Source organism: Panicum virgatum, chromosome 3K (genome assembly GCF_016808335.1).
Source record: "Panicum virgatum strain AP13 chromosome 3K, P.virgatum_v5, whole genome shotgun sequence".
Lineage (NCBI taxonomy): Eukaryota > Viridiplantae > Streptophyta > Magnoliopsida > Poales > Poaceae > Panicum > Panicum virgatum.
This window is the reverse complement of record NC_053138.1, coordinates 2,857,701-2,882,360: the sequence shown is the minus strand read 5'-3', so window position 1 is coordinate 2,882,360 and position 24,660 is coordinate 2,857,701. Positions and strand designations below refer to the sequence as shown.

General features: G+C 44.2%; 4 protein-coding genes across 8 annotated transcripts; all 4 read right to left on the bottom strand.

The window, feature by feature from the left end:
- Positions 1-219: 219 nt before the first annotated feature.
- On the bottom strand, positions 220-4,471 carry LOC120696788 (tubby-like F-box protein 14). The gene is made up of 5 exons (XM_039979779.1): positions 4,254-4,471; positions 2,790-3,251; positions 2,517-2,604; positions 1,470-1,602; positions 220-1,381 (listed from the first exon to the last, which is right to left on the bottom strand). Exons 2-5 carry the CDS (start codon positions 3,135-3,137, stop codon positions 640-642), a joined length of 1,311 nt encoding a protein of 436 aa, XP_039835713.1. The 5' UTR covers positions 3,138-3,251; positions 4,254-4,471; the 3' UTR covers positions 220-639.
- A 425-nt stretch (positions 4,472-4,896) lies between these two features.
- LOC120696786 lies at positions 4,897-9,015 on the bottom strand. Of its 4 annotated transcripts, XM_039979777.1 has the most exons (5): positions 8,830-9,015; positions 8,587-8,641; positions 8,280-8,400; positions 6,743-8,198; positions 4,897-5,297 (listed from the first exon to the last, which is right to left on the bottom strand). In XM_039979777.1, exon 4 carries the CDS (start codon positions 8,097-8,099, stop codon positions 6,786-6,788), a length of 1,314 nt encoding a protein of 437 aa, XP_039835711.1. In that variant the 5' UTR covers positions 8,100-8,198; positions 8,280-8,400; positions 8,587-8,641; positions 8,830-9,015; the 3' UTR covers positions 4,897-5,297; positions 6,743-6,785. The 4 variants fall into 4 exon arrangements, with proteins under 4 accessions (XP_039835711.1, XP_039835709.1, XP_039835710.1 ...); XM_039979775.1 differs by lacking the exon at positions 8,280-8,400 and having other exon boundaries at positions 8,830-8,993; XM_039979776.1 differs by lacking the exon at positions 8,587-8,641 and having other exon boundaries at positions 8,830-8,993.
- Positions 9,016-12,232: 3,217 nt separating this feature from the next.
- On the bottom strand, positions 12,233-14,277 carry LOC120696785 (pentatricopeptide repeat-containing protein At4g15720-like). Its single transcript, XM_039979774.1, has one exon. It carries the CDS (start codon positions 14,111-14,113, stop codon positions 12,323-12,325), a length of 1,791 nt encoding a protein of 596 aa, XP_039835708.1. The 5' UTR covers positions 14,114-14,277; the 3' UTR covers positions 12,233-12,322.
- Positions 14,278-15,492: 1,215 nt separating this feature from the next.
- LOC120696784 (actin-7) lies at positions 15,493-17,874 on the bottom strand. Of its 2 annotated transcripts, none has more exons than XM_039979772.1 (5): positions 17,679-17,874; positions 17,212-17,284; positions 16,727-17,120; positions 16,024-16,637; positions 15,493-15,913 (listed from the first exon to the last, which is right to left on the bottom strand). In XM_039979772.1, the coding sequence occupies exons 2-5, from the start codon at positions 17,269-17,271 to the stop codon at positions 15,848-15,850; spliced, it is 1,134 nt and encodes a 377-aa protein (XP_039835706.1). In that variant the 5' UTR covers positions 17,272-17,284; positions 17,679-17,874; the 3' UTR covers positions 15,493-15,847. The 2 variants fall into 2 exon arrangements, with proteins under 2 accessions (XP_039835706.1, XP_039835707.1); XM_039979773.1 differs by having other exon boundaries at positions 17,212-17,287; positions 17,723-17,772.
- Between the last annotated feature and the right edge of the window lie 6,786 nt (positions 17,875-24,660).

The window sequence follows — 24,660 nt, the reverse complement described above, 5'->3', positions numbered from 1 at the left end:
GTGGAGCGTGTTTAGATGGGTTAAAATATTAAGTGGGCCGTGATGGGTTTACCCCAAATTTATGGTGGGACAGTTTGGAGTGGGTTCAAAATCGGTTATAATATTTAGTTGTTGTATATGTTGGTGCAAATACATGTGTGCAGCAGCATACATGGGAAAGTAATAAGTGCATACAGGGGATAGTTTGCTTCAAGAAATACATATACAGCGACCCAACAGTTTTTTGGAATAAACGAAAGCTAATTCTTTTATTGCTATGACTTATGACAAGATAATCCAGAATTTTACAAAATGGACAGTTGCTTGCCACCACTGCAGCCAGACAATAAGGAATTCAGAGCTTAGGCACAACGAAAATGTCACACCCTTCATAGTTAATACAAACATAGTACGAAAAAAAAAACAATTTAATCTGCCAACTAGTTAAGGGCAGGCCATGATGCTACACCACAGAACAAAGCTATTGAAAACAAAGCAATCAGGACATAGCACAGCAGCAGCTGTAGATCAGGTGGAAATGGCTAAACACAGCTTTCTAGGGAAGTTAAGAAGGCATCAACAACATACAACAGAATATGGCGGCCCAGCAAAATTCGGGGCCGCTGTCTTCACCAAACAGATCCTTCGGCCACGATAGCTTTATTCGCAGGCCAGTTTGGTGTCGAAACTGCTCAGGCAGATTGCGAAGGCCTGGAAGGCTGATAGCGGATAACGGTAGTCCATTGTGAACATATCCTTGGCCACCTTCCCGAATTGCAGGATCGCCTTTTCATGCTCCGGTGGCGGTGCTGGGACAGCCTGCGACGGGGTTGTGGCTCCAGCAGCAGCCTGTGTTGCAGCTACAAGCTGGAAGTTCTTGACAGATGCGACAGTCACTCTGCCCCTAAAATTGAGGCACCAGCACTGCAATTGCTCGTGCCATCTTGGGGCCTTGTTACGGAGCACCAATGGCCTCTCCTTGTATTCATCATTGTCACCCAGAGCCATGTCTCCAATCCTGTGGCTGCTCATCGAGACTTCAGAGAACCTTGTGCTCCCGAAACGCATGGAATGATCCACAACAGATGACTTCGAGAAGGAAATGCTACCAAATGACTCGTCAAGGGAGCGGGTGAGGACACTGTCTGGCTGGCATGGAACAGTGCCTCCAGCCTCAAGGGATGAGGCAGGAATGGAGTGCATAACACAGTTCATCCGCCTAGGACCCCGAGTTCCCAAGACATTCAGCTCATATGAAACCTGTGCTATGTTGTAGGTGCTGGAAGAGACTTTTGGTGACACCTTCCTGGAGTAGAACCTACGGCTTGTTTTCCCTGGCTGTGCTACATTGCATGGAGGCTGGGTATCATATATTGCAAACTTTGTGCCGAGGAGATTTGACCTAAATTTACACCATAGATATATTAGTGATAAATACATATTAGAAAAATGATTTCTAAAAACAGCTTGGGCAATATATGAGTTAGTACCTCAGCTTTCCAATGTACATTTTGCTTGACCTAGATATATTTTCAGAATTCATAAATATTGTATATTCTGTACAGGTTGGACGGGAGGTTCGTTTTGCGCATAGGAGGAATTTGCCACTTTCAACAAGCACAGCTGAAAAATGTGTCACACCATGTATTAGCAACAGATTGACAAAAAAAAAGAGGTACCAACAAGGCAACAGGCAGGTCTGCAAGTGGAATCGATCTAAAGATTCAGGAATGAATTGGAAACAGACAATCGTGGGCATCTGTCAGCGTGCCGCCACTAATTCCTAGAATTGGTAACTGGTATTATGCTTTAGCCTCAAGAAAGTGGTAGAATACCAAAAGGACTACCGTAAATGCTTAAGCTCATTGGATTCCAGCAACTAAACAGTTGCGAAGATGGGCTCAACAATGCTTAGACCCATAGAATACCAACAGGGCTACTGCAAATGTTTAACTCATTGGATTCCAGCAACTAAACAGCTATGAAGATGGGTTCAAGAATGCTTAGACCCAGATGCAAGATAGGTTGACCATATCGACACATTTATTTAAAGTACCCCGACCCCCGCGAGCGTGGACTTCATTGAGGTTAAATGGTAGTAGGAAAATGCAGACTTAGCAGAAAGCACTAGAAACAAGTGCTATAATTTACAACATCAGTTAAAATTACTACTTCTGGAAAGAAAATATAGTGTATATTCCGCAAGAGCAAAACGAGGGGCCCGGTTCTCTAGATTTCTGAGTCAAGAATGCCAGTGTCGAACATGAAAAAGAAGTGGGGAAGACATGCACAAAAGACTGCTATGTATAGTACATATGTGTATATTAGGGTAAAGTGGTTCGTTATAATTCGAGCATGGCTCATTATATCACAAGGACTAGGCTGCATGTATATTCTTGTTTTATGTAACTAGAAACATGATCATGTATCTTGCATATTTAAAACGTCTACAAGCATCTCACAAAAGCTGATGGCAGTGATGTGGTGTAAGGCATTACAGCAAGTACAAGCAAACACAGTACTTTGAAAAGGCTTACCTGTGCTAAGACACAGATACAGGTAGTATGTTTGGGTAGATTTATCCCTTTTGATGAAGCACTGGATAGTTGCATCTCGAGGCCCAGGCTGAATGTGGCCAACAATACAGTATTAGTGAATAGAAAAGGTGTCTGTATCCCTTGTTTTCTTTATTTTAATGATAGCACTTTCCAAATAGAAGTTACAGTAAGGATGCAAAAACATGTTCCAGTTATAGTAAAATTATCATAAAAAATGAAAAATGAAACAAGGATCAAAGAGAGCATCATCACCTGCTTCAGGGACACAGGGAAAGTGATTTTTCCAGAAAATTCTGGATTCTTAACAATCTCTTTGCACATCTCTCTCCAGGTTTGACAAACAGCCGCGCAAGAAACTACATTCTTCCTATTAGGCCATGTTGCTTCACTGGCTTCCAACCTCTCGATCACATCTCGAAGCAATTCAGGGGGCAAATTAGCCCAGCAACTGCTCTGGATCACCGGGGCTGGATCATGCAACTCATGGACAGCACCATGAGATTTCCCTCTGCGGTGGCCCAGAAGCTTCACCTCGAACCCTCTTCGAGACAAGCTCCCAAAACCATCCCTTACATCACGCACAATGCTGCGGAACGACATCTACTAAAGGTCAATCACAGCAAATGCAATTGTGCTGAAACATCAAAACTTCCTCCAACGATAGTACAAGCACGATGCCAAGTAATGACAGTCTAGATGAACCAAACGATGAGCCTGCCATACAAAAAAAAAGCTAATATTAGCCTTTGAAATTTCTCTCTGGTAAGAACAGTAATATCTAACTGCTTATTTCAAACTACCAAAAAAGGAACAACCAAGAGACCAAATTCTGAAAAAACACCTTCTATAATATTGTAGCTCATCACATAATAATCTCTCAAATCAATTGATACAATTAGTTACTTTGAACATGGGAGAACCTATTCTTTTGCATATTTTTGTGCCAAACTGCCAATACAATATAGCAATGATCACAAAAGTAATATTGGAATGGGTCACTCAGTAGAGCTGGAAATGATGTGTAGCTCAAAGGTTGTGTGGCGATTTCAATTTGAAGAAAAAAAGGTAGGAAAGAACTCACCAGAATTACCCCTTCACATAACAACTAACCAATGTCCGTCAAAACTACAGTAACATCACCGATAATCCAATATAGATTTAAAACCACAGCACAGATTGGAAAACGTAATAGCCGTAATTCCAGATCTTCGGAGCACAAAAGAGTATAGATACACTTCAGTTCCCCACCCATGCCACTGCTGGCCACTAAACCATGGACTCGATTAGTTGCGGCTTGTAATCTAAGACTTCAACGTACATTGTAATTGCGACGCCTGATTTCTGATTTCTAGCAATCCCAACAGTTTACGCTAAAGCTAGCCACAATATGCATACCCAAACATAACAATTACCCGGCACATTATGTCGCTTTCGCCGGATGCAGTTAAGGCTAACCCGCAAAAAAATTCGACATGAACCACCTCTCCACGCCCAAATCCCGCTATAGCTGAGCCCAAATCACAGGAAAAGCCCGCGGCTTTTCCACCAAATCCCGCCCGAATTCCGCTAAAATGCAAGCTAAAGCACCTCTTCCCAGCTAGACGCCCCACGTTCCCACCTCTCTCGAACCCAATCCCCGCTACAACAGCGCGAATCCGCCACAAGCCACCGGCACGCATCAAGCAGGGAAGGAGCACGGATCCGCGCGACACGCACCTGGGGCGGGAGCGAGCGGCGTGGCGGGAGCTGGGCCGGGGCGGAGCCGCGGCTACGGGAGATCGCGCGGCGCGGATTGCGGAGGCGCCATGCGGATCCGGAGGGACGGAGGGGAACGCGGGGGGGGGGGGGGTGGGGTAGGAAGAGGAGACGACGGGAGGAGGAAGAGGAGGCGAAGGAAAGAACAAGTGGTGGTGGCTGGACAAGTGTTGCGGGGGCGAACGCGACGTCACGTGCGACCTGCGCAAGACAACACCGACCTGTGAGGGCGTTTTCCGCGAAACTAGTGTGTCGTGTGGAAAAAAAATTACAGCGGGAAAAAAACAAATTTTAGGTTTAACCCAAAACTTCTTGAATTTATTTATGGCTTAAAGAACAATGAGAGAGAGAGAGAGAGTAATAACAAAGTATTAGAAGACAATGGCAGTATCAAAGATGAAGATTGTGTACCTCCAGAGTCCTGGAACCAGCCTAATCAAATTTGATGGCAGTACAAGTACACTCCATTCTCTTTTTTCCCCCTCTTTTATTATTTGTAATAGATATATATTCCCATTTTCTGAGTGATGTTTATTCAGTCAGCAGCTTTGTCCTAGATCGACCCTTTTGTTTTAGGCATGACACAGAAATATGGTGGGAATTATTAAAGTCACAGCCTAGGAGGCGTCAAGCCAGTTTTTACCACTCAATAAGTAGTTGACCTACATCAAAGAACTATACACTGAATAAACAGGGCTAGGCTAGGCTGAATAGCAGCTGAAATTCTGGAAGAACAATCTGACCATATTACAGCTGTACGTGGAAATTTACAACAGAATAATAGCGCATAGCACGCAAATAGAATTAAGAGCTATAGTACAAATCGGCCGCTCCAATATACAAATGATATTGCGAGGAAGAAGCACAATTTGAATGGAACCATCGTTGGCATCATAAACATTTCTTCTACGCTGCAACCCCTAGAAAAATGCATGGTCAGTGGCTCAATGCAACGTGTCCTTGTCAATTTTCTTGAAGTACTCTAACATCAATGCCATAAGTAACCTGAAAGGCATCAACAGGGTAAGAAAATTAGGGAAAAACTTAACAGTGTATGCTAGCATTTCTGAAGGTAATTTGGCATCAGGCAACAGCATAGCTTCATGATAATCAACAAGTAAGGTCTCCATGGACCATAGCATATTCTTTGCGGTCTGTAGACTTTGTTTCAGTTATCTTGAATGTGGAAGTAAGGTATTTCATGACACCACTATCAAGTATCAGCACATGGAGCAACCTGGCTGCCTCAAGCAAACTGAACAGAGGTAGCAAACTCATAGGACATGTCTTATGGACAGCGCTGTTCTATACTGAGAAAATTCCAACACAAAATATAGCCAGCAGTTTTATCCCCGCCACATAAAATGGTAAGAGGAAAAAAATATAGGTTTCATATACATTCCGCAGATTCACAAATTTCACATGCTACATTACAGTGCTTTTCAGTATAGGTTCTCAAATAAAAAACAGAAGAATAGGTCGTTTTTCAGGTTACGGATGATCGATCCTGTAATCTATTTGTGCAGTATATATGTCACTGTCGGTTGGGTAGTATGTCTATGTTCTTAGTTACTCGAGTAAATTTTTTCCTCTATGTTGGTGCAAATTATATGCAGCACATAGATTGACAAGTATTTGGAATAGTTTCAACTTCTGATAGACTGTTTGTCGGATTAACAAGTGCAAATATGTTTAGGACAAAAAAGACGTATAAAAAATTAAGTCTGTTGGAAGTATGCGATATAGACTATATATTTCATCAAAGATTCCAGTGATCCAGGCTAGTGCGCATTAGTAAAGTTATAGACTGCTAGTAAAGTTATAGACTGCTAGTGCGCATTAGTAAAGTTATACACTGTTGAAACAGGGGGTGGAGGGCAGAAAAAAATAGAACTATTTAATTTCTAAATAACACTAGCACAAAGAAGGGCTCTGCCTTCGTTCAAGACAGACAGAAGAAACGTAGTGAAGTGTTTTTGGCAATTCTCAACTATTTGATTTGGAAGCAAGCGTCTCAGACTGATCACTAAAATGTATACTTGCCACACGTGTTGAGATTCTACTGCGCTTTTCTGCCTTTATTGAGGTGTAAATAACCACATCATCAAAATTAAAGACAGTTTATGGAAATCTCTGGAAAGTGTGAATATACAAAGAAGTGTACTGAAAAACAATCGATAAAGCCATTATAACTCTTAGTGTACATCAACCAAGATATCTCAAGGAAAGCATAGCTCCCTAAGCGTGCATTGATGTTTCAAGTTCACGTCGAAGGTTGAACTTACTCTGTAACATCTATAGAAAACTTAATAAATATATAAAGATGAGTGAAGTGTGTGATACTAAATAACACCTAGCAGCACAGCAACACCAAGGATTTGGTGAAGGAATTAAAAACAAGTGACTCGAAATCATTTCTCTGGGCAGTGATAACAAGATATTCAGCTTACCATATTGCAAGTCAGCCTTTGCAATTTATTAGATGTCATCACATCATGCCTGACTGCCATTGCCTTTTAGCCTGAGTTCAAGATCCAACTCCTTGTGTCTTACCTCCAGCTCCAAACGTCTATTCTCAATCTTCATTTGTTCATTCTCCAACCTCATCTTTTCCAGTTCTCTGTCCTTCTTCTTACTAAATCTCTCCCACTTGTGGCGTTGCTTTGCAAGCTCCAGCGCCTCAGCTTCAATTTCCATGCGCTGTTTCTCAATCTCCGCAGACTGTGTAGCCAAGTCTTTTTGCACCAAAGCCAAGTTAGTTCCATCCGGGAAGACTTTGTTAATATCCACGGCAATGCTATGGGGATCAGATCTCCTGCTGCAGTCATGTGAGCTTGAAGAGTTGCCGAAACCTACATCCTCCTGATTCGCCATGTACCGCATTCTTTTATGCATGGGCAAGGTCCCCTTATTGACATGCACTGCTGGATGCTCATCATCATTCTCTTCCTCATAATCAGTGTCCGCACTTTGATCATCTTCATCAGCATCTCCACTGGTTCTCCTTGCATCATGCTCATCTTTACACTTAAGAGCAAGCTGCAACGAATGCTGAAGTGCAGGATCTTCAGGTAAATTAAACCGATTATTGTTGTGGTAGGAGCACATCTCCTCATAGAACAAGTGCTTAGAGCTCAATATCTTCCTCGCGTCATCTTTCGTCTTATCTGAGAGATTAGTCATGCTATCCAGAAGTTCTGGATTTGCCACAATTCTGCAAGTAGTACCCCGACCAAGGAGATCTGTAAGCCTCTTATACCTCTTATTGAGGTCATTGAACTTATCCTCACACTGCTGTGGCGATACAAGGCAGCCTCGCTCACCCATGACTTTTGATATGGCCTTCCACTTGCCTTTCTTCTGCATCATTGCACAGTTCCTCCTACCACCTCCTGAATCAGCTCCTGGATCCTCCCCGGTGTAAGATGCTGCGGTAATTAAAAGCTTAACCATTGAATCAGTCCACTTCATCCGATGCCATGGCGAGCCCTTCTTGCCCTTGCCGGTCTGGCTATCAGTGGCATCCTCATGGACACCATGTTCCTCATCATCGCTCATGCTATTCTTTGTTTGCTGGTGGTGGTGGTGGTTGGCCTTGCCATGTTCTCCAAATTGAAATTCAGTCAGCTGATCGGAATCTGTATCCTGATTCAGATGAATGGGGAAATTGCTGGCCATCTGAGGGTGATTGAAGCCCTGGTTTCCAGAGTTTGGTGCGTGCATTGGCATGTGGTTATGATGCAAGTCTAAACTACCATAAGGTGTTCCTTGCATCAAGCTTCCAGAGGGTAGGTTATTTCCTTCCATTTTGCCCAAAGGATCATGCAGTCATTAATACTCCCTACTGATACCATATACAAGCAGAGAGATTGGCGTGAGCACTCCTTATTGGTCCTGCAGCCCCACCTGAGAAAATAATTCAGGGGAAGTGTTGAGCAAAATACACGTGTGAGATATGGCTACATGCATAGTTCTAAAAGCACCGACTTGGGCAACAGCCACACCCTTGTCGCCTTAGGCGCCGCGTCCAGGCATACCCAGCTTGCCTCGGGTTGCCTTGCCGCCTTTACATGAGTACTCCAACAAGATCACAAATAATTATATGAACCTAGAGATCATTCAAATCAAAATAATATGTTTATGCTTCATTAAGAGTTAAGTGATTCATTAAATTAATCTATTAGAGGCACTTATTTAAGGTAGAAGCAATGGGCTCACTCAGCAGATCATTAGCAAACACGGCAGCCTACTAATCAGTGAATTACTTTTTGTAACGTATTGAGAGTGAAACTACCTTAAAAGGAGGACCAAATACTGTAGTCAAGTCAACAGCATCAATTAAGCAACACCTAAAAGAGGAGCTAAAGATTAGTACTTGCACTAGCAAAAGGCTCAACAGAATTCAGCTGAACCCCCGAGCAGGGGCGGACCTAGTATTGGACATGGTCAGATCCAAATACAAATAGCACGCGCTAGGGGGTTTGGGTATTCGATTTCGCACAGCAGGATCGGAAGGGAAGGGAAAGGGTGGACATACCTTGTCGGCCGGCGAAGCGCCCGACGAAGAACTGGCAACACCGGCGCCACTCCCCTGTCGTCGCCGCTTGGAAAGAAGGCGGCCGAGCGAGCGAGCGAGAGAGAGAAGAGAAAGTGGGGCGAGAGAGAGAGAGAGAGAGAGAGAGAGATCCCGTCCGAGAAGTCGGCGGCCGAGCGAACACCCCGCATGTCGGGAGGCCCAGGAGAAGCCCACGGACACATTTGGAGGCAGAGGTGGCAGGTGTGCTGTGTGCATTGCTTATGTTTTTTTATTCTGCTTGTTACTTTTATTAAAAATATCTAAAATGTTGTATTAATGTAGTCAACATTCTAAAATATACTAACTAATATTGAGCATCTATTCAAACTTCATGCAACATTTTAGATAAAATATTTTAACAATTTATGTAGATGTTTAAGTGTTATATTATATTGAACATCTATACTCAGAATGGACAAAAATTTTAAGTGTTCTGATGCTCAAGCCAAGTCACTGCTATAAGAGTGATATCTTTGTATCCACATCCATAAGAACACAAGAAAAGGAACCAAGCTACCATGGCCCCAATATCATCTAATTTTCTCAAGTTAAATTGCCACAGTGCTCTCCTCCGTGATCACTAACCCCCTCCCAACTATGCCCTCTAGTCATCTTCTGCATGGTGACTAGTTTACAAACAAAATTGAGCTACGGAATTGCTTGCATCAGGCCCTCCGATCGTCGGACACCTTTACCCAGCACAATGGTGTTGTAGTGGAAATTTTTTGCATGTATTTATTACGATAGATATGATTTTGATATAGCAGCGGAAAAGTCACTCCGACCTCAATGATGGATGTTGTGATGGACTTCTTACATGATTTTTTGTTGTTGTGATAGACATATGAATATGATGATGTTATAGCAAAAAGTTTAAGTTTAAAGTGGGAAGTTTAGTTGTTATTGATGTTACAATAGTTGATGTAAGATTGGTCAATGGGTCCATAGGTGATGCTGCAGTGGTCATTTTCAGTACTAGAACATTAAGCGCGCTTTGCGCGCCCTAGCATGACTACCATGAATTTTAACAATATAAATGAATTAAAGAGCATCTACTTGGAATTTTCTTCAAAAAAATATAAAAAATTATATTAGGTATCCCTAATATAGTGTGCTTTGCTTAGCCTATGCTTCCCTTTTCTTATTCTCAATAGTCAATTTATTACAAATATTTTAAATAGCATCTGGTAAAAACTTTGACCGAGTTATGATGATGAATAGAAGCTCAGATGATCAGCTATTAATTCTACAAAATAAAGTTGCATGTTCCCAATTAACATCTACACTATATTAGTGATTAGTGATAAGAACGTAATAAATCTTGTTATTTTCTATTTATTTTCTTCTTTTGTTTATTTATCTTGTTCTTTTCTTCTCTTTCCTATTTCTTTCCTTCTATTTCTATTTCCCTTATTTTTCCCAATCCTTTGTATCTATTTATTTATCTACTCTCTCTCTCTCCTCATTATAAATCTCATGTACATAATCTTTGTTTGTGTATATAAATTATCATTCTTATAATTTATCAACCATGTTTGTTTCTTTTATAAGATATTAGTAGATCTGTACTTACTTACCTTTTACTATGATCTAAAAAAAACATTTTACTATATTATCAAACTTTTTGATCACAATTAAGAGTGAGCCATGCTTAATTTATATTAATTTATTTGTGTTGTGGACTCATAAGTCCAGTGTGAAATAATTTATTTCCTTTTATGAGCTAAGCTGTTCATCACGTTCATGTATACTTATAAAAATATATTTTTTCAATGTAGATGTATTTGTTTTTCATATAAAGTTCACGATGTTTAATATTTTGTTCGTAGTATATTATTATTTGTTCGATATGTTTAACTTTTTTCGTATGAAATATTTATTCCCAATAGTTGAAATTAATTATTTAGTGTAAAAAATGTTTTTTTTTCAAAATGTCGTGAAAGATCTTGTCATAAGAAAAACAATGGTGCAATCTAAATTTAATTTAGAAGCTTGATTTAATAGTTATAATTTTTTTATTTTGAATTTGCATGTAGGTGGGTCACACCAGCTGATGACGGCCCATCGTAGCATGGAAATAGTTCCCCGGTTGGGCCGATGATTGCCCATCTAATATATCTTCTAGGTAATGATAGGTGGAAATATCATCTGAAGTGATATATAACCGCACCCTGAGCCTTATTTGTTGCTTTTTCCCATCGCTGCATGTGGGGTAGTCACAGTTCAGGATCCGTCAATATGTGTGGGTGGAAGTTGGGCATACGACACGGATGAATGACGTTGTATTTTTTTTCCTCCATGTCCATCGTCGTGTGCCAAGCTGAACCCATTCTACACTAACTGCGATGCCAGAGCCATCGTGTAGTCCATCCTCCCGTGTCTAGCATGTCATGATCCTGATGCACGGAGCCTCGAAGTTTGCCTAGGCTTCCGCCTTGAGGGATGTCTACTCATAGCATGTGCGACTAACATCATACCATTGCATAAGTCCGTTGGAGTTAAAAATATTCTAGAGATGCAAATTGTTCCAGAACCAACAAAATGTTTCGAAACAAGATAAAAATTTCTCCAAGATAGAAAATGTTCATGAATAAAATAAAATTGTTTTAGAAAAAATATAATATAAATATAATCAAGTGTGGTCTAGTTTTGAAGATCTTGTCGTAAGAAACACAACGGTGCAGTCGAAATTTAATTTGGATAATCGGTTCGCAAAGTAGAGCATTTTTTAGTTTGGGATGCACAAAAATCAAGACATAAGAGCACCAGAACTCATCTTGACGACGTGGCGTGATGCGGAGAGCAGCGCCAGCCGTGAAACGCAGAGAAAGCCGGAGGAGGCACCGGTCTTTAAGAAACCCGATGTGTTAAGATGTGAAGTGATGTTGCAACAACTGTTTTAGGATGTTGCATAAATTTATTATAGATGTTTAAATAGTTGACTTGTTATATTACACCTTTTTTAATACAATGGATTAATTCTATTTGTTCTCTGATTTTTTTAGAAAAATATTTTGTTGGATGTTGCAATTGTAATTCAAAAAATATTGCAAATATAATCTTTAAATGTTGCAAAAGGCACATGTCGACATTACAAAAGTCTATTTCTACACATTATTATTTTATTGGATGTTGCATGAAACATATAGTATCATATTACAGCGGGAATTTTCTATCATAGAATCGGATATAAAACAATTTTATATATTTTATAATATTGCAAGCATTGATTTTGAATTTTGCAGCAGTTATTTTTCAATGTTGGAATAGGACGTTCAATGAGAAATTTTGCATCGGATGCCCAACGCTAGTAGCTCCGATTGAGCTCAAGGTTGGGTCATTCTACATGCAGCAAAAAAAAAAGTTATTTGAACATCTACACCAAGGTAATCTGTTACTAATGTTCTCCTTTTCTACACAGAAAGATCAGAGCCGCTTCAGTTACAATCTTGAATCACCAGTAGTCGTTGCAAGAACATGACCCCAACTTGAAATGGTGGAACCTATTCAGATCCCTGACCACAAACTCCCTCTCAACAATGCCACTAATGAGCTTGAACGTCTCATGGCAATCACAGCACATCCTCAGGTTCTTCATGACTCTGATGGTCATCCCTTTTGGTACAACCAGCAAACCGAACCCTAGAGCCAAGATCTCGCTATGTACTCCAACCATTACCCCTTTTCCTCCATCCCCATCATCCTCATGAGCATCAGATACTCTAGCACTCCCTAATCTCCCTTTGTAACCCTTCTCCCTCATTTTATACTCCAACTCATCTAGCAACATCATCACTTCATCTGCCCTTGCACCAGCGCATGATACTGCACCAGCGTAGAACACATAGGGGATATCCTTTACTTCAATCCAGCTGCACCCGGGATCCTTCTGTATGCCACGTTGCCTCATGCTTGACCACACAGCAGCAGCGTTGTCAGTCTGACCAGCTGAAGCGTATGCATTTGACATCACTACCAGTCCACCAGCTACATCTTGGTTGAACTCTGAAACCTTCTGCCCAGCCAAGGTTGCTAGGTCCAGGCGCTTATGTGTCCGGCAAGCTGACAGCAAGGAGTTCCACAACAGGAGGGCTTCGTTGCCTTCAACTTGAGCCTCCTTGGCCAGCTCGAATGCCTCCTCTAACCGCCCTGCCCGGCCGAGCATGTCAACCGCACATGTGTAGTGGCTGGGGCACGGAGCAATGCCATATTTGCTCTGCATGGAGTGGAGGAACTGCAGGCCGGTGTCAACGAGACCAGAGTGGCTGCAAGCATGCATGACGCCAAGCAGTGTGACATCGTTTGGCTGCACACCTCGATCGACCATCTCACCCAACAAAGCAAGTGCACACCTCCCATGGCCGTACTTTGCTGCTGCGACGATGATGGAGGTGCACGGGATGACGGATGGCTGCTCAATCGTGCCGAACACCTTTCTTGAGTATTCATAGCACCCACACTTGGAGTACATGTCAACCAGAGCCACCGCAATCACTTCGTTGTTTCCATGCCCAAGCCGGAGAGCCGCACCATGGACGCACTTGCCAATGCTGAGACGTACCACACTGGCGCACGCGCTCACGACGCTTGACAGCATGAAGTGGTTGGGCGCCAGATCACTGCCACTTGTCCTCAGCTCGGCGAAGAGCTGGATCGCCTCGTCCCCGAGCGCATTCTGCGCGTACACAGCCAGCATCGCGCCCCACGACACGGCGTTCCTCGCAGGCGCAGCCATGCCATCGAACACCGCGCGCGAGTCATCGACGCGGCCAGACTTGCCGTACATGTCGACGAGTGCAGTGGAGACGATGGTGTCGCGCGCGCACCCGGCGACCTCCGCGCGGGCGTGCACCTGCCGGCCGAACCCCGCCTCCGCAAGGCGCGCGCACGCGCTGGCGGCCGTCGATAAGGTGACCACGTTAGGCCGCACACCACTAAACTCCATGGCGCGGAGGACGGCGATGGCCTCCCGGGGACGACCGGATGCGGTGTACCCGGACATGAGCGTCGTCCAGGAGATGACGTCCCGCACCCGCATTCCGTCGAACAGGTCGCGGGCGCGGTTCAGCGCGCCGCAGCGGCAGTAAGCAGCGAGGAGATGGTTGGAGGAGGCGAGAGTGGACGCGACCCCGACCTTGAGGAGCTTGGCGTGGATGGCGGCGACGGACGCGAGGTCGGAGGCGCCGCGCAGGAGGTGGATCAGCACGGGTGTGAGCGTGGTAGTTGAGAATGAGGGCGCTAACATGGGGACGGGTTGTCATGGCTTCGCCATGCACCGAATTCACTCAGCTTAACTTTGTTGGCCAGCTAACCCTAGTTGCACGGTATTGGCCATGAGCGCCGCCGCCGGCGAGCAGCAGGCATGGCGGCGTCGAAGAAGAAAGGCACCGCACTAGAGCAGTTGATTGCTACGTGGGCCGGCCTTTATTTTGAAGAGTTTTGGGCCTTGTTGTTGAGGCCTTCGAGATAAGAGCCCACACAAGTGAGAGTATAGTTTGGCCCATTGGGGGTTTATGCTCTCGACATTCTTTAAACTTTTAAGGAATTTTTCGAATAGCGTTTGTATTTTTCATTCGTCTTCGTTTCAAGTTTCCTGCTTACATATATTTAATTAGTTTTCAGCAGCATATAAGCTATAGTAATCCAAGCTCCTCTGGGATGCGAAAAATGCTGCAATTCACAAAGGCCTGAGTTTGTTATTTAACTTAGCTAGTTAGCTGATCCAATCAAATAAAAACTAGACCTCAGTTTCCTGTTTGGATAAGAAAGCAAATACGGTTCACTTTATCAGCCACACATCGCTGATTGATCGATAAAAGATAGCGAGCCAAGATACAAAGACCTAACAATGACAGGCTACGTATTCGTTACAAGTTCTGGCACAAGCCAATCCACATATATCCATATTTTCCACTTGCTTTTGTGGTGTGCAGCTTCAAGCGAACTTGCACCACAAAGCTCAAGCAATAGCAACCAGTACCACCTGAAGGTCCTGAACTCATATACCATCCACGAAAAACAGTCGAAAAGGACACGCAAAAAGCAGAGCTGAAAATGACTCGTCGCAAAAAATGTTTCGCATGAACTCGTAAAGAGGGGCAACCCCTACATATGAGTAGATCAAAGGCTACACTGCTGCAGATCTGAACAAAAGTCACAACCCAAAGGGCATCCACCACCCACATGAAACAATCAATGGTTGCACATGAAAAAGTTACAGCCAGCAATGGCCTCTTCCTTCCCCGCTCTTCACAAAGCAACACCCCATGTTCTCCAAGTACAGGAGCATGTTCCTGCCTTTGATGCATTCAGAAAATCAGTGGCACCAACATGCCACGTTTTCGGTACCACCAGATGAATCAAACCAGCAGAATGCGCATTCAGAAATTAGTAGCACCAACATGCCATGTTTTCTGGTACCAGATGAACTGGGCCAGCAGAATGTGCACTCAGAAATCTGCTGCAGTTCGACAGTAAATAGCCAAACGGGCATATCAACCAATCATTTCAATGACCCATATGCTCAAGAGATATACAGCACACCACCGAGTCTATTCTTGGGAGTCCCAGCATCAATGGGGACACTGTTGATATAAAATGCAGAGAACACTACGCCAGAAATCATGAATTAACTGGGCAACACCATCGATAGATAATATCCCAGATTGAATGTACATGAGAAATGAAAACAAGTCATTCAAGACTATTACAGAACATGCTAGTAGATAGTTCAATACTCTTTAACATTGGCACCAAATTTGCCATCAAAGCGAAACCAGAACACACAATGTATGATTCAGCACTGGTTGAATATAGCAGCCACTGAACAGAGTCTAAATGGTACATGGTTTTGACCCAACCAACAAATCTGGTAATATAGCTCAATGGAACCCCAGCAATCTCAAACACAGTAGCTTACATGGCAAGGACTCAACAAAAGAACAGCCCCGATAAAGCAGAAAGGCAATGAATCCAGGGCTTAGAAGCACTTCCGGTGAACAATTGCTGGGCCTGACTCATCATACTCACCCTTTGAGATCCACATCTGCCATATAAACATCAGAGCATACTGTTAGTATACTGACAAAAAAGAAGTGTAACTACTGCAACATAGATAAATTTGATAACTGAGCAATAGATAAGTGTAATATTGACCTGTTGGAAGGTGCTAAGCGAAGCAAGGATAGACCCTCCGATCCAGACACTGTATTTCCTCTCGGGCGGTGCCACCACCTTAATCTTCATACTGCTTGGTGCAAGGGCAGTGATCTCCTTGCTCATGCGGTCAGCAATACCAGGGAACATGGTTGAGCCACCACTGAGCACGATGTTACCATAGAGGTCCTTCCTAATATCCACATCACACTTCATGATAGAGTTGTAGGTGGTCTCATGGATTCCAGGCGACTCCATACCAATGAAAGAAGGCTGGAAGAGGACCTCAGGGCATCTGAACCTCTCTGCCCCGATGGTGATCACCTGCCCATCAGGCAGCTCATAGCTCTTCTCCACAGAGGAGCTGGTCTTGGCAGTCTCAAGCTCCTGCTCATAGTCCAGTGCCACATAGGCGAGCTTCTCCTTGATGTCCCTTACAATTTCCCGCTCAGCAGTGGTGGTGAAGGAGTAACCCCTCTCAGTAAGAATCTTCATCAGGCTGTCAGTGAGGTCACGTCCAGCAAGGTCGAGACGGAGAATGGCATGGGGAAGGGCGTACCCTTCATAGATTGGCACGGTATGGCTGACACCATCACCAGAGTCCAACACGATACCTGCAGGAACAACAGCATTAGTCCAGCCAACGTAAAGAACCTCACATTGCAAAATGTGCTTTAACAAAAGCGGAGAATCAGTTAAACACCTGTAGTGCGTCCACTGGCGTAGAGGGAGAGCACAGCCTGGATGGCAACATACATGGCTGGCACATTGAAGGTCTCAAACATGATCTGGGTCATCTTCTCCCTGTTAGCCTTGGGGTTCAGGGGTGCCTCAGTCAGCAGCACAGGGTGCTCCTCAGGAGCGACACGGAGCTCATTGTAGAAGGTGTGGTGCCAAATCTTCTCCATATCATCCCAGTTGCTGACAATACCATGCTCGATCGGGTACTTCAGGGTGAGGATACCCCTCTTGGACTGGGCCTCGTCGCCAACATAGGCGTCCTTCTGCCCCATCCCCACCATCACACCAGTGTGGCGAGGGCGCCCAACGATACTCGGGAAGACGGCCCTTGGCGCATCGTCCCCAGCAAAACCAGCCTAAGAAGAACACAAATATCAATATAGGGTCAGTACTGTGAATGCCTGACCAAAGATGTGTATGAACCGATGAGAAGGAGGCAGCTCAAACCTTGACCATGCCGGTGCCATTGTCACAGACAAGGGGCTGAATGTCCTCGCCGTCAGCCATCTGGTTAGTGATTCTGTTGCATCACACAGATTCAAACATCAGAAGGCTACTCCTACTGATCACTCAAACAGGTTCTGTTTATTTAGCTCATGCTCATCAAGGGTAATCCTACTGAGCAAATCCCGGCGGCAAGCCACCACTTCCGTTGAGGCGGCTAGCTGTTGCGCATAAACCTTTCAGTTTTCCCCCATAAACCTTTCCTCCCAATCCTAACAAAAGATCTGGGAAACAAACTGCTCCCAACTACTACTCCGCCGCGCAGCGAATAAATCCGCGACGAGCTAGAAGCAGCCATACAAGCAACAAGGACTCGGATCCGATTCGAGCGCCCACTAGCGGCGAAGAGGAGATCCATCCACCGAGGAACAAAAACGAAAAAACAACCAGGGAAAGCTAGGCTTCCTTACCAGCAAGAGGAGACGCCGACCGATCCGAGGGGCGGGGCCGACGGCGAAGGGAGGCGGAGTTCCGGCGGTGGGAAGGGCGGCTGGATCTGGATGGCGGCGTGCCCGTCCCCGAGGACTGGGGTGGTGGAGTTTATACAAGAGCCGCTGGGGAAGTGGAGGGGAAGGGATGGGTGGTACGTGGACTCGGTTGATGCGTGGTCCGTGACACAGATACGGTTTGAAATACGAGGCGTGTATTTTTTCCATAAATTTTAATAAATACGATTTCAGATGCGCGGCGTCTTTGTAGTGTGTTCTAATAAAATAGAGTGAAATACGATGATTTCGTGTTTAGCATTTGTATTTCTCCAAATGCAGGCCTTTCAAGGGGTATGACATCTATATCGCAGTTGTTGATTGATTTCACTCGTGCTGGCCAGTGGCGGATGCAGGATGAGAGGCAAGGGGGCTGAAACAATGGAGATGTTAATTTGTGTGAAAATTTAATGATAATTTAATGTTTTTGCTATAGTATTTTACGTGTAATTAGGGGAGCTTAGGGGGGCTGGAGCCCCCCTAGCCCCCTTGCTGGCTCCGCCGCTGGTGCTGGCATCATCAACATTTCCTTTCCACCACAGGAGACAAGAAAAGCTTTCATTGTGCTAAATACATGGTATATTTTCTGCATAAAATAGAGGTGTCGATTGTTGTTTTGAGCAGTTTGTAAATAAATACGGATTATAGTTTTATTTAAATCCTTCTATACTCGACATCACAGCTCTGGTTCTTTTCTAGGAGCCACGTATATTCGTGGAAGACACTTCATTTCTCTTACCCAAGATGTCAAGAATTATTTGCGCATCCTGGCTGACAGCTAAAATTAGTTTGCGTTGAAAGACAAGTACTAGTAACTGAATTGGAATCTCATGGCCGGTTGTCACGGGTTAGAAAAGGTGTTGACATGCAAAGAGCTACTATTATTCGCCAAAAAGAAACTATTAACAGGGAGGAAAATATTTGCAAGAAAGTCCATGCCAAAAGAGCTAACCATACTTCCAACAAACCACACCATTCAAACACATAGAACATGGCAAAGAAACTAAAATTTTTAGGATCGAGTGAGAGAACCCCAAGACCCAAGTATTTCACGTCTCCTTTCGTTTCACAATAAATCAATTCCTTCGACAAGATAGTACCAGTGGTCCAGCCGTCCAGGATCAAAGAAAAGAAAATGGAAAACAATCAGAAGGGAGGGGGGAATGCCCCGAGGACGGCGAGGAGCTCTCCTGACTGGCTGAGGCTATTTCCAACTATTCCCCCTCTCCAACTCCCCCAAACGTACTATTTAGGTTTGCTCCAACCATTTCCCCCATCCAACTCCCCCCAAACGTACTATTTACTATATTTTACTATCTCCCTCCAAAAGATTCCTCCCTCTATAACTCTTTCTCTCCAACCATTCCCCCATATCTATTCCCCCTATATACTATCACTCATTAACTAACTATTTATTTAACGTTTTTGAATTTAAAAAAAAATCATACAGTATTTATACTGTCATAATACACATTATCATCATATTACGGGGCTCAAACAGGATTAATATCGCGAATAAATAGTGTGATTAGAATATAGGGGGAGTTAGAACTCACCATATATATATAGAGTTTCAACTCCCCCATATATAAGAGTAGCTTTGGGGGAACTGTTGGATCGCCAATTCCCCAAAGCACCCCCTACGTTAAGTGGGGGAGGTATAGGGGGAGCCGTTGTATCTCGCCTGAGGCTGGAAGGAGCTGGAGATGCTCGGACATCCTGGACCGCACAATGGCCGACGCGTAGGGCGCACCGGCCGTCCGATCTACCGACGTGTGGCCCCACGCGGCAGGCCGGCAGTAACCATCTGGTTCTTCGCTGGATCGCGGGTAGGCTTTGGGCCTGCGCTCCCATTGGCCCAGCTCACCCAACCGAACCAACACCCCATTCCAGGCCTCCCCTTTTCGATTATACTCTGTCCAGCTTGCGCCTGATGATTCATCGAATATAAATAAATAAACAAATATTAATCCAGCTTGTGCCTGAATCATTGCATCGATTAAGTTGATTTATATAATGGCCACTGAGGTATGGTTGTGCACGACTGCTGAGCTGGACAGCTGTTCGCAATGAGTTGATGGTAGTCTTTTGCACGATGGGTGATGACACAGAGCCAGCGAATTTGATGATGATTCTTTCTTTTGTTATACTACCTTTCCTTTTTTTTTAAAAAAAAATAACGTTCCCTTTTATGAGAGGCTAGCTAGTTTCATCAGACATTTTTTTTTCTGGAGGACTTTCCGTGTTCAGATACAGTAATGCTTTCGCCATACACTTGCATGCGTCTCGAACACAAGAAAGAGATCAGGGAAAGAAACAGGTTGAAGGAGAAATAAAAAAGAAACGAAGATATATCATGAGCATGTTCCAGCGTAGCCCAGTGTATAAAATACAAAACCAGGCAGATCCCAGCCAGATAAGTCGCGTGCGTGCGTGCGTTGCCAGGAGAATTGGAGGTCACGACACGACCACCGTCTTTTTTTCATTGAGACCTGCCACTCTAATGTTGCACGACGTTATGTAAGCGCCGTCAGCATCTGTACCATATTTTTTATTAAAAAAATATTAGATTCAATTAGTTTAGAAATTCTTTCAAGAATTCTCTATCAATGGGAGCAACGTAATTCGTAACTGGCATTGCAGGATCCCCACTGAATCTTCCATTCTTTTCTTTTCCATCTTTTTTTCTCCTGGAACAAGATCCTCCCGATCTCCTCCCTCGTGGGATCACCCATTGCTAGGGCCTGCCCGGCCAGCCTGCCGGTAGCGTAGGTCCGTCCAACGTGCATCCATGCGATCGAGCGTGCAGCTGAATGATGGTTTCTTTGCTCTGTTTATGCCCGGCATTGCCACGCATCAAAGAAAGCTGCCGCAACCTCACTGCTAGTCCGCTAGAGAGTCGCGATCGAGGTCCGATCAGATCGTGTTGGTCCGGAGGTGATGTTTGCCAACCTCATCCGGCAGCCGTGTGGGGACGTCGCCGATAGGAAATAAATACGCCGCAGTAAAATTTCCAGGAAGCGTAAAGAAGAGAGAGAGGGCTCAATTCGCTCGTTTGGGCCGAGATGATCCGCTTCTGGAAGAGCGCTTTTTTCTTTTTATATTTTTTAAAAATAAAAATTTCAAAAATATATGTCCGTTTTGAAATATTTCAAAAATACTCCCGGTCGCCTCCATAGGGCGACAGGCCTTAAGTGTAATTTTTTTTCTTCAAATTTGCAACGATGTCCCTGGAAAAAAGGGGCCTGTCGCCCCCCCTCGGGCGACCGCTGGGCCCGGCCCACGGGCGCGGCAGGGGGGCCTGTCGCCCCCCCCCCCCCCCCCGCGGGCGACCGGGGCACCTCCCCCTATATAAGGTCAAACCCCCTCTTCCCTCCTCATTTGAGCCCGAAAATTCCAACAAAAATACAGAAAAAAAGAGAGAGGTGAGGAGAAGGGAAGCGGCGAAGCCCTGCCGGATTCAGCACTTGTGATCTGCAGGTTAGTACATTTAGTTTATATAATTTTTTATTTAAGTACTACGCATTTAAGTAGGGGTGAGTAATTTAATTTAATTAGTGCTATAGTAGAACCATTTAACTAGGAGTTTAATGATACTTTAGTTTTTAGTTATGTAGTAGTAAATTAGTTTAGAAAATTAGTACTACGCATTTATTATTACAATTACAGTACTATTAGAGACGCGTTTATAAATTAATTACGATTTAGAATAGAATTTGGCATATGCAGTATAGAATTTAAGTGTCATCACGTAGTTATGAATACTTATACGTTGTAGTTGAATTCCATACTTAGTTTTTACGGATTATTGAATAAGGTAGTGAAGTAAAGAGTATAACTCGATAAGTATTCTGTGATATACAGATATGTCGAGCAAGATGCAGTTTCAAGTATTTTATGGTGACTATAATGTTTTGTATGGGCCAAATGGAGTAGATTTTTCTGCCTTTAAGTGCACATCAAGCGTCATAGATAAACCTCTGGAAAGGAGTTTTGGTTCTATATTTAAGTGGCTGCAACGCGAGTTCCGTGTTGATCCGTTGACACATGTGATCACCGTCCAATCTCTTGTTAATTGGGAGGTAGAAAGTGATTCATGGGAATTGATGATGATACACAGCACTGATGACTGGCAGAAGTACATGCAAGCAGCTCTAGAACATGGGTGGCCTCTGGCCATTCTTGTTCAAATCCGGGAGAAGATAGAAAATGAAATCCAATATGGTGCAGATCAAGCAACTTCGAGTATTCGAAGAGAGACCAATTATATTGAGCAAGAAGAGACAGAGAACCAAAACATGGGACCACAGGGCCTTGCTGATGAGGGAGAGATGATACATAGCATTGTGGACGAGATGGAGGCAGAAGACCAAACCACAATAGAGATGGAAGAATATGAGGGCTCATCTGATGACGACGAGCAGTACTCATTGCCAAAAGAGTGGAAGGAGTATGGTTTTGGCAGTCATGTCGCAGAAGACGTACGAAATCAGGAGTGGGAGTACAGAGGAAATGAGGTAGTGTAAGGTGCAACATATCCAAATATTGAAGCCGTAAAAGATGCTGTGAGACTATGGGCAATATCCCCAATGACCCAGTTTGAGCAGACAGAGGCATGGTCGAGGCAGCGTGATCAGTTGCGTCAGTTAGTGCACAACTTCGGAAGCCGTGTGCAGTACGAAGACAGCCACGGGTCGTCCCAGGCCTCGTCGTCGTTCCCGTGTCCGTCGACCGTGCAAGGGCCGACATCGCAGTTCTTCCCAAGTGCAGGTAACGTACATATCTCTTTAAAATTAGATCAAGTGTTCCTACATATTTACTAATATCACATACAAGATACGATCCAGCTACTGGAATGTTTAGAGGGACAGCACCAGTTGGCGGACCGTATCCAGGGATGGTACCGGGGCCACAGATACCGGTCTACACAGGTTAGTTTATGTTTCGTATTTCGGTTTCTACATGTCATGATAAAATATACGAGCGTACGCTAACATCCATATTTTTTGCGTAGAATTCTACCCCCATGCGGGCGCCGGACCTTCTTCTTCCTCCTTTCGACCAGATAACGAGATATTCACCTTAGACGACTTCGACAGCTTGAGTCCAGAAGAGCCTGCCGCGCAAGGTGACCCCGATGTCTTGGGGTATTCACAGTTAGGAGGAGCACCACTTGGGATATCTCAGCAGCAGACACCGCAGCCCCTTGCGCGTCCTGAGCGACAGATGAGGTCTCCAGATGTTCTCACCTACTCCGAGGGCTATGTCCGTGCCCAGCAGAGGGCTAAGAGGGTCTGACGCCCTAGGGGTGGTTAGATATATCTGATGTTTGTATCTCTGATGTTTATTTGTAATGAGATAGCTGTGGACCGCTTATTTGTATCCGATGTTTATGATTGTGCTAGTTTACTTGTCATTTGTTTCTATACATACTATTGATGTGAACTTATTATGTTTGTGGGTTCCATAATGCTCGTGAAATAAGAGAAGTTCTTGCGATTTTTTCGCGTGATACTACTTAAATTGTAATACTAAACGAGTGTTCTAAAGCATCAAATCTAATTCAGCTAATCCGCTAATTAAATTTAATTATTATACAATATCAATGGATTCATACGGAAGTTACCGGTAGATCACAAGTACGCAATTCGACAGAGCTTCGCCGTTTTTCTTCTCCTCACCCCTCTATTTTTTCCCGAATTTTTTGGCTCAAATGACAAAGGGAATGGCGGCATATAGCGGCCAGGGTGTATAGAGGAGGGGACCCTGTCGCCCCCCCATGGGCGACATGCCCCTGTCGCCCGTTGGGGGGGCGACAGACCCTCTTTTTTTTAGGGACATCGTTGCGAATTTGAAAAAAAAATACATTTAAGGTCTGTCGCCCTATGGGTGGCGATCGGGGGTATTTTCGAAATATCTCAAAACGGACATATGTTTTTGAATTTTTTATTTTTTAAAAAATATAAAAAAGAAAAAAGCGCTCTGGAAGAAGAGCCAAGCCCATGAGTTGGCCCAGTTACACTAAAAAGGCCCACCTGAAACGATCAACCTTTCCTCCGTCATCGTTCTTCCTCTCCCCTTCCCCCAGTTCTTCTTCCTCGGCGTCGCGTCTCCTCCTCCGTCTCGTAACCCTAGACAACCCATCAGATCGGGGGCTCGGCTCCTCTTGGCTCACGAGACCAGGGATTTGTCTCGCGATCCTACGAGTTCCATGTATGTACTTTCTCTGCCGGTAGTTTTTTTTTTTGCGCATCAGTGTCTGATCCGTGCTCCTGTACGAAGTATGTTCGGTTCTCGTCCATTTTTATTCATTCGTGGAGCGAGGTTGAGAAATTTGCGTTTCCGTCCGGACGTTCAGTCCCCCGCGAGAGGATTCGTCGCCCCGGAGCGCCTCCTGATCCGATTCAAGCCTCACGGACTGCTGCTGCATGGAAAATTATAGGTTACGTGCGTAATGTGTAGTGTAATTGCACGTTTTGAAGGGTGTTTTGAGACCACGAATTCCGCGAGAGAAAGGAGATAATGCCCTGGAACTGAATTTTAATGTTCTTCGCTTTCGAACTTCATAATTGCTCCAACTACTGATTGAATGTCTTCCTGTGTAGCCTTTAGTTTTGAGTCCGGGCAATGAGAAGTTAAACGGGCTTTATTTATCATCACTTCTCTTTCTATTTGTGAAGTGGAAGGGAGATTTCTTTTGGACTGGATGTTCTATCCCCGTGAGTGGATTCCTGATTGGGCAATGAGAAGTGTGACTAGTAATGCACGCTAAATGCCTCACCCCTCACCAACTGCTGTTCTACTGGAAATCATAAATTAAGTGCGCAATGTGACTGAATTTCCCATTTCCCCATTTGGCTTATCTACGGTAGCCTACAACTAGAGTCTGGAGTTAATAGATGTTTGC